We start from the raw sequence: 12,122 nt of genomic DNA, 5'->3' as shown, positions 1-12,122 counted from the left end.
ATACAAAAAAAATCTCTTATCCAGCTAGACTTACAGTTGGTTTCATAGCATATATTTCTTACCAAAAATATCCACTCTGGTTGCTGCAAACTTGGACCCGCTTTCATTGGTAGCAGTAATTACATATCTTCCATGGTCTTTTCTCAATGCGTTCTGTATAATTAACTCAGATTTGGTGCCAATATTTTCAATAACAACACGATCTTTTTCTAGTGTTCCTTCCTCCAGAGTCCAAACAATTGTAGGTGTTGGACGCCCAGTGACAGTAGCAGGAATTCTGAGAGTTTTCCCAGCCAGTATCTGAATACCATTTTTTACAGAAACATCCAATTCAACATTGGGAGGCTCTGCAGAAAAGTTGGAATAATGCATTATTTTAATGGGGGAAAAATGCCTTACTTGAGGTTGACATAAAGCACTATTTTAACTTAATATTATCACAGTACCTTGAGGTTCTGAAACTGTGACGGGCTCTGTTTGACCTGGTGGTCCTTCCCCAGCTATATTAATTGCAGTAACACGGAGTCTATAATCAGCACCTTCTCTTATTTCTTTAACAGTATATTTTCTAATTTTAATGGACTTCTCTGTGCAGCGTGACCATTCATGTGTTCCCACAAATTGCTTGTAAACATGATAACCAATGATATCACCACCACCATTGTATGCTGGAGGCTCCCATTCTAGCTCAATAGCAGTTGTGCTGGTATCAACAACTCTTGGAATTGGTGGACCAGGTGGCGCTAAAAAAATAAAATTTTACAAATAAAAATTTCTGATTATTAAACCTACTCTATCACCCTCCTACCATTATCTTCCATTGAATCACTTACATATTGGGTCCTGTGCAGTTTTTGGATCTGATGGTGGACTAAATTTGCCAGGACCAGCTGCATTTTCTGCACATACTCTAAAGACATAGGTTAGTCCTTCCAGAAGTCCCTCAACTTTCATTTGTAGGGCATTCAGAAGTTCTCTGTTGACACGAGCCCAGTGAGTGCCATTAATTTCACGTTTTTCAAGCCAATAGCCCAAGATAGGGCTGCCATTGTCTTTTGGTTCATTCCATTTAACTACCATACTATTGCTGGTAACATCCTCCACTTCAGGTTTATTAGGTGGATCAGGTGGAGCTTAAAAAAAAAAAAGACAGAGAATTACAATTTTGTCAAAAAGGAATACAATTTTGTTATCAATGATATCTCATTCTGAAAGAAAATTTAATTTTACATATGAAAGGAGGTTTAACAGACTATGCATGGAAGAAAGAAACAGGAAATGGCCAGCTCTGCTATTGTCTTACTGAGTGATTTTGGATGTGTCAGCTAATCTCACTACACTTTAATTCAACAATCTAAAACAACCAAAACGTCATAACGTGCTTCACAAGAGATGGCTAGGTTTAGTTTGTTAATGTTATAAAAGTGAAAAGTGGTTGTTATTTATTTATATTAAAAGTAGTACGTTTCAGGATTGGTCCTTATCTGCCAGCTACTCAAGGGCCCAGTATGTCTAAAAGAGCACCTTAAGCTCTGGGAATAAGACCGCAGGCAGCAACCTCACTCTCCAGGCCTCGGAGACTCCCCAGCTTAAGGGTAAAGCTCATCTCATCTGGCAGGTGACAAAGCATCTGTGGGGGAACTGTCTAAGACTATGGAATCAACTTCCAATGAAACTATCCACCATCACAAACTTCACCTTGATTGCAAGTACAGGATATATTTATTTGACATTGCCTGCTTTAACAGAAATAGAAGCACAATTCTACCAAAACAAAATACTACTTAGGCCAAAGGATAGGAATAAAGCTGAACTACATGTGACAGATGTTATTCATATTGTTTAATTTTCTCTCTGAAGCACTCTGACACTAAGTAACGAAGGCAGCATGACAACATAAACAGAACAGGATTTCTCCAATAGCACTCTTTTAAATATTAACAAGAGACTTACAGAATGGATCTTTAGCTGCCAATGGTTTTGAAATACATGGTGGTCCAGTTCCTACTCTATTTTCAGCTTTTACACGGAATAGATATTCCTTGTCTTCAATCAGTTTTGTCACATGGTATTTGCAATGCCTGAGTGTTGATGTGCAAGTAACCCAGCCTATTTCAGCTTTTGAGTTATCTTTCTTTTCCAGGACGTAGTTCAAGATTTCACTCCCACCATCATCAAGTGGAGGCTCCCACTTGCAAACAACTGAATTTTTTCTAACATCTTCAAATGTAAAGTTGACAGGAGGTCCTGGTGTATCTATTTTGAACAACAACAACAAAAATAGCATTAGCATCACATTATGCAAATTTCCTTCTAGTTTTAAACAATGATGTATTTAAGTGCCTACCTAACACGTTTACTTCACATGAAGCTTTTGCAGCACCGTGATCATTTTCAACTTTGATTGTAAATGTACCATGGTCAGCCCTGATTGAGTCACGAACGACGAAAACAGACTCCCCTTGTTTGTGGTTGTCAACACTCAAGCGTTCTGGTAGTGAAAGGGAGAATGGTTCCTCTTCTTCAACTTCACCCTTCTTTTTCCTACTAAACTTTGTTACTCTCTTTTTGATTTCCTCTGGCCTAGTAATTTCATTATTTCTTAACCAAGTGATAGATGGATAAGGTGACCCAGAAATATGTGCTTCAAGTATAATCTCATCACCTCGCTTCACCTCAAGGCCAGCTTGCAGATTAGCAGCCAGGAAGACTTTTGGGGCCTCTGTAATATAAATAAATGAAGTTAAGAACAGATTTTTTAATTATGTTTAAGAATTAATGATGGCAAAAAATTAGAGGAACTTACCAATAGGATCTACGGCTTTCACTAGAGGAGTAATACGAGATGGTTCACTGATTCCTGCAGCATTCTCTGCACGAGCACGGAACTGGTATTCTTTGCCTTCCTCCAGACCTTTTACTGTGTAGGTTAAAAGAGGTACCAGATAGTCATTGCATCGTTCCCACTTGTCTTCCCCCTTAGCAAGCTTTTCTATGATGTAGCCCATAATCTTGCTTCCTCCATCATACAAAGGTGGTTTCCATGTAAGTGTTGCGGACTTTGATGTCGGATTATGAACTTCAAGATCAACAGGTGGATCTGGACGCTCTGTAGAATCATAACAAAAACATATAAATAAATGGAAGATATAAAGAAATCGTTTAAAATAAATGGAATCAATTATGTATTGGAAAATGATCTTACGCTTTGGATCTTCTGCAATCACTGGGTTCCTTATTTCTAGGTATTCACCACCTCCAATCTTATTGACAGCCTTAACGCGGAAATAATATTCACCATTTGGAATAAGATCCTTGACAGTCCATGTGAGTTTGTTCTCACCAGACATCACTGGGATATATGTTCTCCGACCAGCTTCTCTACGTTCCAGAACATAATGTAAGATAGGAGTGCCACCATCAAATTCTGGAGGTTCCCAGGTTAGCTTGCATGAACTTTTAGTCACTTCACTTGCCCTAATATCTTTACACTGTCCAGGTGGACCTGTTTCAAGAAATAATGATAATAATAGTTTCTATTATAATAAAAACAAGCCAAGAAACTGCATATGTACATTTTCCAGTAAGTAGATGAAAAGTACAAATATTGGTTATGCACCCAGTATGAATAATTTTTATTTATTAATATAAATATGAGTATATTTTTCTTTGTGAATAAAAATGAATACATAATTTTATTTTATTTATATATATTTATATATCTTCAAGGCAGAAGACATCAAAGAGTCATACCACCTCTTAGCTTATGTGTTTTGTTCCCAACAATTGAGTTACTAAGTTCTTAAAAGGTAATTCAGTTAGCAATATGGGACTAATTTCTGGGAAGTTTATTGTCTAATGATCAAATTTGATATAAAGCTATTGTTGTTTAGTAATATCATAGAATTATACTGTTTCAAAATAGGCATAGAGGGTGAGATTCTGTTCCACACATCCAAGATGAACAGTATAGAATTCAAAGACCCGTAAGGGTAATATGCCAGCTTGCACACTTCAGCTCCTGGACTCTTCTGGGGACTAGAGAAGCCCCTGATATGACAGCTCTGGGGCTTCTCACTTCAGGCCTCCCCCTTCTTCCCCCAGTAGTTCAGCCCATGGTTAACCCATATATCAGGTTTTGCAAGAATATTTTTGAAAGGCAGCCTTTTACACATGTCTGTGTCAAGAGAAGCTTTCCTTGGTCAGAATGAATTATTTCTAGACCTTTTAATACCATACAAGTGTCAGAAAGGCATGAGTACCTCACCCAAAGTGTTTATGTTAAAAAATATATTTACCTATGACTTTGACATTGACTGAGCCAGTTGTTGATCCCAATTTGTTCTCCAGGGTGATTGTGTAAATGCCAGCATCAGCATAGACAGTTTCTGTGACTTCAAGCAGTGCAGAAGTGTAGTCACTCTTTGCTGTGGTTCGATCAGCAATTTTTACCTCCTTACCATCTTTATGCCATGTAATAGTTGGTGATGGAACAGCTCTGTAGGGTACAGGAATACTTAACTTCTCTCCTTTAACAACGATAATGTCACGAGTCTTCAGGTCAACAGTTGGGTTGCCTGTAAATGTAACAGTATATCATTTTTTTAAAGTTTCTAAATACCAGAATCCCTTTATGGTATCAATTTATTTTTTAAAAAGAAATATAATCTTACAATCGGGGTCTTTAGCAACCACATTTTCTGAGATGTCTGACGGTTCACTAGCTCCAACAGCATTGACAGCTCTGACTCTCAGTACATACTCCTTGTCAGGAACAATACTCTCTTCCACTTTACATTTCAAGTCTTTTATTGGACGTGTATTGATTCGCATCCATTTTTCTGTTCCTGCTTCACACATTTCAACATTGTATCCAATGATAGGGCTACCACCATTTTTCTCTGGTTGTTTCCATGAAATAGAAATGTGCTTTCTGCTTGCATCTGTTACATGCAAATCCAGAGGTGGGGAAGGAGGGCCTGAAGAAATGGAGAAGTACATCACTTTTTGCCAAACCAGACATATGATTCTACATATTACAGATATGTAACGTTATAATTTTACTTACCTACTGGATCTTCAATACAAAGGAGATCAGTTGGTTCACTTGGATGACCACAACCAGCTTCATTTTCTGCGCGAACCTGAAACTGCACCTCTGTACCTTCAATGACATCAGTCACTCTGAAGTGACAGTCAGGTCCAGGTGTCTTTGCAGCCTTTACCCAGCGTGTGCCTAGTTTTTCTTTCTTTTCAATAACATATCTGTGTAAGAAAGAAAATTTAAAAAAACCCAATACCATTAGCTGCATGAAACCATAGAATATTTGGAATTTCACATTCAGAAATTGGAAAGAGAGATCAAAATAAGCTAAACATAATACAAATTAATAAACAAAAAACATGTATGGTGAAGCTAATGGGCTGTGGACTTAACTTCACACATTACAACACAGATCCATTAGAGCTGGGATTTGGATGGGAGAATCCCAATTTTGGCAGCCTGTTATTGAGCTCCTGAGTAACTATGCCAAACTCAGCTTATATCTCTATCACCCTTCCTTATGATGAATTGTAGTGATTACTATCTCTTGTAACTTGACAAAGATTCTGTCTGGTAGGATTCTAACCACAGAAACTTTATCTACCAGCATAGTCCTAACCTACCACGTAGCCAGCATGATAATGGACTGAGATTTTAGATGATGCTCTATTTATTTTTTCTAGACATCTCATGTAGTAGGTAGTTGTTTATGAAAACTCATGCTCCCCTGAACCAGTTAGTCTCTAAGATGTTGCCTTGCCCTATCTTTTGCTGCCCTACTGACAACCCTGAGTGCATGTGTACATGAGATGCTGACTGCGGAGTAGCTGAAAAGTATTGCTCAGTAGTGTGTCACATCATGGACAGTGCTAATACAGTAATGCATGGTATTATTAGGCTATTTCTCAGTAACATCACCTGAAAGATGTTCATTGGCACTACTGCACAGTAGGACTGTGCGAAGCTTTGGTTGCTGATTCGAATGGGAGGAGATTCAGCCCAATTTGGTGGCTGAATCTCCAGATCTGAATTGAATTGGGAGAACAATAAAAAGGTTTGAATTGAGTCAAAGTCTCCAAATAGAATCAGAAAAGATTTGGAGAAGATTCAGAGATTATGGCAATCCCCGCTCCCCACCACAGGGAGCTGGACCCAGGATCTGTGCCGGTAAGTAGGGGGCGGGGAGGGTGAAGACTGACGGAGTGGGGAGGGGACCATGGGGGGACCCTTGCCAGGCCCCATCCTCTGCTTGCTCCCCCAGCCCCCCTGAGTGCCCCGCAGTCCCCACCCACTCTCCCAGCCCCGTCAATGGCTGCCCTGCTCTGCCTTGCCCTGCCCCAGTGTCCCAGCACTTTAAAAAGAAAAAAGCCCTGCTCTCACCACTGCTGCAGCAGCCACTGGGGGCCTCTGGGGGCTTGTGGTAGAGCCCCCACACTCAGTGTGGGGCAGTGGAGGGCCTTGAGGATTGCCCCCCTGCCTGGCAGGATCAAGTGAGTGTGGGGCTTTTGCTTTTTAAGTGCCAGGATGCTGGGGCCAGGAGGAACAGCCATGGATGGGGCTGGGAGAGCAGGCAGGGGATGGGGCCTGTTTTATTTGGATCACCGAATCAAATCACTGTCCCCTGAATTGGCCAAATGCAAAGGGAATACCAGCCACTTCGCACAGGCCTACTGTGCAGTAACTCCAGTTACTGCACATTTATTTAGCACTTGTACTGACAAGTGGTAAAAAAATGCACAGTAATGACTATGTAGTAGCATCTTATGTAGATGTGCACTTAAGATTGATGGAGAGGTTAACAAAGCAAATTACAAAGGTAACAAGCCGTAAGAAATGTTTTTGTGGGGAGGGGGATTTGGACAGAAGCCTAATGGGATTGAGAAGAAAAAATATAGTTGGGAAGTCAAAGAAAGGGAGAGGGACAGGGTGAAATTATGGTGGAAAAAATACAGAGGCAGAGAAAATTAAAAACTGAAAAGAATAGATTTGACAGGGACAATGAGGAAAAGCAAGTAACTGAAGGATTGGATGGGTGAAGTTTGGAAGGAAAGGAGTAATGCATATTGTAATAGACTTCCCATCTGATCCCATCTGAGCACAGGAAGGGGTGGTCTGAGCTAGAAGCTAGAAGAAAATTTAATATAACTGTGTTATTTGGGTGGGTGGACTCAGCTGCATACAGTTCTGTAAGAAGGAGGCACACTTTTGTAAGGGATCGTGTTGTACTCGAACTTTCAAAACAATGTGAACTCATTTCATGCTGTTGCAGTGATTACAACTGTACTGATAAGCTAATTATATACATATTTGCATACAATCTCCAGGTGTTTTTTACCTCCATCTTAGCAGGCATGGACTCGCTACTTCCCATTCTATTCATCATTATCCATTTATATCTTGTCAGTTTAAATTTTAAGACTAAGACAACATCCCTGCTTTCGTGCATATATCAAAAACAGCCAGCATTCAGAAAATATTATATAAATATGGGATTAGCTTACCTCTGAATTGGTCTACCGCCATCATTTTTGGGTGGTTCCCATTTTAAGTCAACATGACGCTTTGTCACTTCAGCCACTGTGAGGGCATAAGGTGGTCCAGGGGTAGCTAGAAATAAAACAGTGATATTAGAAGAAAATAGTCCAGAAATTATTATTTTGTTCTATGATTTACAAAATATGCAAATTGTGAAAACTTACTGAAGGTGTCTTTGGCAAGAACTGAGTCTTCAATTTCACAGTAGTCACTCTGTCCAACTGCATTTTCTGCTGCCACACGGAATACATACAAAGAGCCTTCTGTCAGTGGGCTCACTGTGTATTTCGTCTCTTTTACTGTTGTGTCAACAGTTTGCCAACCTTTCCGTCTTACATCTCTCTTTTCAACAATGTAGTTGGTAATAGGAGAACCTCCATCTCTTTCTGGTGCTGTCCATTTAAGATCCGCTGTATTTTTAGTAATATTAATAACCTCAAGCCATCGAGGTGGTGAAGGAGGAACTATAAAAATATGAAATCAATGAAAATCAGTTTTGTTTATTTATTCTCTTAGAGACTCTGAAAACAGGGCATAACATTAGCAGTATTACAAAGTTAATTTTTTACACATAATACAGGTAAGATTTTACAATGTCATAAACCTGTAAAACTTTATGTATAGACAGAACTTAAGCTTTGCTTTAAAAATTGTGAATCTTGTGATTTAATAATATTTTGAGATACTCACATAGTCTTTCTTTGCATAGCACAGGGTCACTTGGCTCACTAGGCTCGCTTTCCCCAGCCTTGTTCACAGCTCTTACACGGAATGAGTATTCTTGTTTCTCCATAAGCCCTTTGAGGAAGTGTTCAGTTGTGGGAACTCCTTCAGCCACTCTGACCCACTCCTCTGTTCCAGTCTTTAGTAATTCAATGACATAAGATTCAATCCTTGCACCTCCATCATGTTCTGGCTTTGTCCAGTTGAGGAATAATGATGTCTTGGCAACATCTTTCACAGTAGGCTTGCCAGGGGGCCATGGAGGATCTGGAATCAAGTTACATAATTATTAAGACTTTAAAATCAAGGAAATAACATTATGTTAAAATGAATCATGGAAATATTATATTCATAATACCAATAGGATCTTTCACTAAGATTGGTTCCGTCTCCTTGCTGGGCTTTCCAGGTCCTGCAAGATTCTCTGCCAGGACACGGAACTTGTATTTCTTCTTGTTTTTAAGGCCTTTAACTCTGTTAATCATGTATACAAAGTGTATTTAGTAATAAGATACAAATCACCCATTTATGTATGCTTAACATTACATGTATTAATTAGTATACTGTATTAGCTACTATACTGTAAACACCCCCCCCCGACTAACCCACCAACCAGAAAAAAATGCTAGCTACCGATAAAGATATTATTTTACATGGTATCAATTAAGGATTCTAGGCAGATATTCTGACACTAGCAAGATATACTGTTATAGGAAACATTAATGTGTGACAACTGCCATATGTTTTGGCTTGTTGGACTGAATGTTGAATGACTGTTATATACAAGTGTTTGCAAAATTCCCTGAGCAACTAAATGCTTAGAATGGTGATGTATTAGCTTTGAGACTCTCCTGGTCAATCATTTAGAGAAAGAAGCTATGGCAATTTAGGGAGTGGGGAGAAGGGAAAAGAAGATTCAATCTTTTAAAAAGTTTCTTATTTAAAATTAGGTATCAACAAAAAGCATGACATCTATTATTAGTTGGTCTACATTTAGAGAGCAATGAAAGAGAAAAAGACTATGATAGAACATGGTATTTGTTGAGAAGGACTTTTATCTACATTTATAATCCCATTTACAAACTAAATTGATAGTTGGCATACTTGAATGCTGTATCTTTTACTGGTATCTTATTGCATCTTATCCATTTATCCAGATCAGGGTCAAGTCTCTCAACCCAGTAACCGGTGATTGGACTGCCACCATCTTCATCTGGTTCACTCCATGTTAAAGACACAGACTCTTTAGTGACTTCTGTAGGCACAAGACCTGTTGGAGGACCTGGGGTATCTGTACAAATTAACAAACAAGTACAAAATAACATTTCTAGACTTACATATATTTTCTGTAAAAGTACTTAGTAAATTGAGCATCAAATTAATTATCTTACCAAATGAATATTTAGCAACAATGGGGGTATGTTGAGCTGGCTCCCCAACACCATACATATTCTCTGCACTGACTCGGAAGATGTATTCTTTATGAGGGGTTAAGTTTGTAGCTCTGAAGTTTGTTTCCTTAATAGTTGATGACAATTTGTGCCATATTTCACTGTCTGCAGCTCTTCTTTCAAGAACATAGTTAGTAATTTTAGAACCACCGTCATCTCGTGGAGGATTCCATGTCAGGACACAGGATTCATTGGTGATCTCTGATATATCAAATGCAGCAGGGGGGCCAGGTTTATCTGTGGGAGACACAAATGAATGTTAGTTTTCTCTGCTTACATAGCTTGTTACATTAATGTTGATTCTTGTAAATAAATAAATGATTGTTGTAAATAAACAAGCAAACAAATCAATGGATATACCTAAAACATTAACTTCAACAACAGCAGTAGCTCGCCCACTGGAATTTACGGCTTCTATAATGTAGGTGCCACTGTCACTTCTCTTGCTCTCAGCAATAGTGACTGTGGAATGATTAGGTTTGGTCTCAATAGTAAGCCTATTGTCAGGCCTCAGAATTTTTTCGGCCTTGGTCCAAGTAACCCGAGGTTCAGGCTTTCCAGTTACTGTAGCTGGCAGCTCAACCTTTGTTCCAGCTTTCACAGTGATTCCAGCAAGCAGTTTCACATCTAGGAACACTTCTGGGGCCTCTGGTTTAAGAGAAAATTAAAACATTATTAGTATTACAAAAAAACTTTAAAAGGAAATAAATGCTTTCTGATGCTATAATTCAGTAATTTCAATAATTACCCTTTCCATCAATGGCCTGGATATCATCTGTGGGCTTGCTTGGTTTACTTGCTCCTACTCTATTCAAAGCCTTAACCCGATATGAATACCATTCACCTTCTTTAAGGTTTGTTACTTCCAGTCTGTTAATTATAAAATAATTCAAGCATTTAAAATGGTGAGAATAGAATATTTTATTTACTTAAAATGACATTCCTTCTGACTTTAATGTACTTACTTTGGTTCAACAGTATCACCACAGGGCTCCCATTTGTCTGTGCCACGCTGACATTTCTCTACCAAATAACCCTTGATTCGTGAACCACCATCATACTTAGGTGGGTCCCATGTTAGGAAGATTTTCTTAGATGTTGGATTTCTCCATTTAACATTCTCTGGTGGATCAGGCACAGCTATAATAAATTATATATATATATATTTAATATAATATATATGAACCCATTCTGAGAAAGATTTTTTTCTAAAAAGGAAACTAGAAATAGCAGAAACATGATGAAAATGGCTTACTTGCTGGTGCTGACATATTTACAGGTTCATCAATATATGCAGGTTGCCCAGGCCCACATTTGTTGCATGCTGAAACTCTAAATAAATACTCTTTTCCTTGGATAAGGTCAGGTACAGTGAACTCTTGGTCAACAACATTATCCATAACCTGAGAAAAATGTATGTTCCGATTAATTTCTAGAATCCTCCCCAAAAAAGGAAAGTACAGTACTATAAATAGAAAAAGTATAGGAAATGAGGGCTATATTAAAGAAAACAGAAAAGGGAAAACTTACTTTGGCCCATGTTTTACGGCTTATATCACGTTTCTCAATAACATAGCCAGTCACAGGACTTCCTCCATCATCTTCTGGGGCTTCCCATGTTAGCTGTACTGTGTCCCTGGTCACTTCTACAACTTTTAGTTCTCTTGGTGCACTTGGGCGAGCTAGAAGGAACAAAAATCTGGTTAATTTGTCTTGAAGTCACCAGTTTATCATATTCTACATTGCATCTGTGTATTCAGAGTCTTTGACTATTTAGACACTCTCACCAAAATGACATATTGAAAACTAAACAAAGGCCTTATACAGACATTCATTTTCTCCTGGAAATGTTGCTGGCCACTCCTGGAGAAAAATAACCTGGCAAGAGCCAGGGATAAATTATTCCATGGAGAGTTTCTCCTGGGACAGTGAATATCTGTACAAATGGTTTCTCTTAAAAGAGAATGTAGTCCTCCAGCAGCCCCTGCTCCCTGCCAGCCAGGGCGACAGCGTGTCATTTGCTGAATTCTGCTGCTCCAGCACGGAACAGAATAGTCCCCCCTTCCTTCAAATTCCCCACATTGTGCTACAGGGAAACACAGGCTGACCATGGGCAGTCTGGGTCAGCCAATCAGGGCTGCTCTATGCACTACTGTCACTGGTTGCCAGGCAGACTAAGGGAGCCTGCAGAACATGCTGAGTTGTGTGTGCATGCCACCCCCTTGGATGCACATTCTCAGAACTGCAAGCTTTTTACCCTTCAGGGACTCAGCATTCAAATGTCAGTCCACATGGCTGTGGGTAAGTTTCTCTACCAGGAGAACAAACCTGGAAGGATTTTCCAGATTATTTGGATGTATATATGCCTA

General features: G+C 39.1%; 1 protein-coding gene across 1 annotated transcript in view; it reads right to left on the bottom strand.

The window, feature by feature from the left end:
• Positions 1–12,122, bottom strand: part of TTN (titin) — a 273,859-nt gene that overhangs the window by 76,326 nt on the left and 185,411 nt on the right. Inside the window, exons 218-238 of the mRNA XM_019553528.1 lie at positions 11,284–11,435; positions 11,009–11,156; positions 10,719–10,893; positions 10,502–10,623; positions 10,114–10,401; positions 9,694–9,990; positions 9,407–9,593; positions 8,661–8,776; positions 8,270–8,569; positions 7,744–8,043; positions 7,546–7,651; positions 5,069–5,265; positions 4,674–4,979; positions 4,299–4,577; positions 3,206–3,505; positions 2,807–3,109; positions 2,348–2,722; positions 1,954–2,256; positions 834–1,133; positions 447–743; positions 63–347 (exon numbers count right to left, since the gene is read on the bottom strand). Coding sequence (XP_019409073.1) covers positions 63–347; positions 447–743; positions 834–1,133; positions 1,954–2,256; positions 2,348–2,722; positions 2,807–3,109; positions 3,206–3,505; positions 4,299–4,577; positions 4,674–4,979; positions 5,069–5,265; positions 7,546–7,651; positions 7,744–8,043; positions 8,270–8,569; positions 8,661–8,776; positions 9,407–9,593; positions 9,694–9,990; positions 10,114–10,401; positions 10,502–10,623; positions 10,719–10,893; positions 11,009–11,156; positions 11,284–11,435 — 5,136 coding nt within the window. The remainder of the gene's footprint in view (positions 1–62; positions 348–446; positions 744–833; positions 1,134–1,953; positions 2,257–2,347; positions 2,723–2,806; positions 3,110–3,205; positions 3,506–4,298; positions 4,578–4,673; positions 4,980–5,068; positions 5,266–7,545; positions 7,652–7,743; positions 8,044–8,269; positions 8,570–8,660; positions 8,777–9,406; positions 9,594–9,693; positions 9,991–10,113; positions 10,402–10,501; positions 10,624–10,718; positions 10,894–11,008; positions 11,157–11,283; positions 11,436–12,122) is intronic.

Source organism: Crocodylus porosus, unplaced genomic scaffold (assembly GCF_001723895.1).
Source record: "Crocodylus porosus isolate Cpor-Errol unplaced genomic scaffold, CroPor_comp1, whole genome shotgun sequence".
In the NCBI taxonomy this organism is placed as follows: Eukaryota; Metazoa; Chordata; order Crocodylia; family Crocodylidae; genus Crocodylus; species Crocodylus porosus.
The sequence above is the reverse complement of the archived record's forward strand: the minus strand, read 5'-3'. Positions and strand labels throughout refer to the sequence as shown.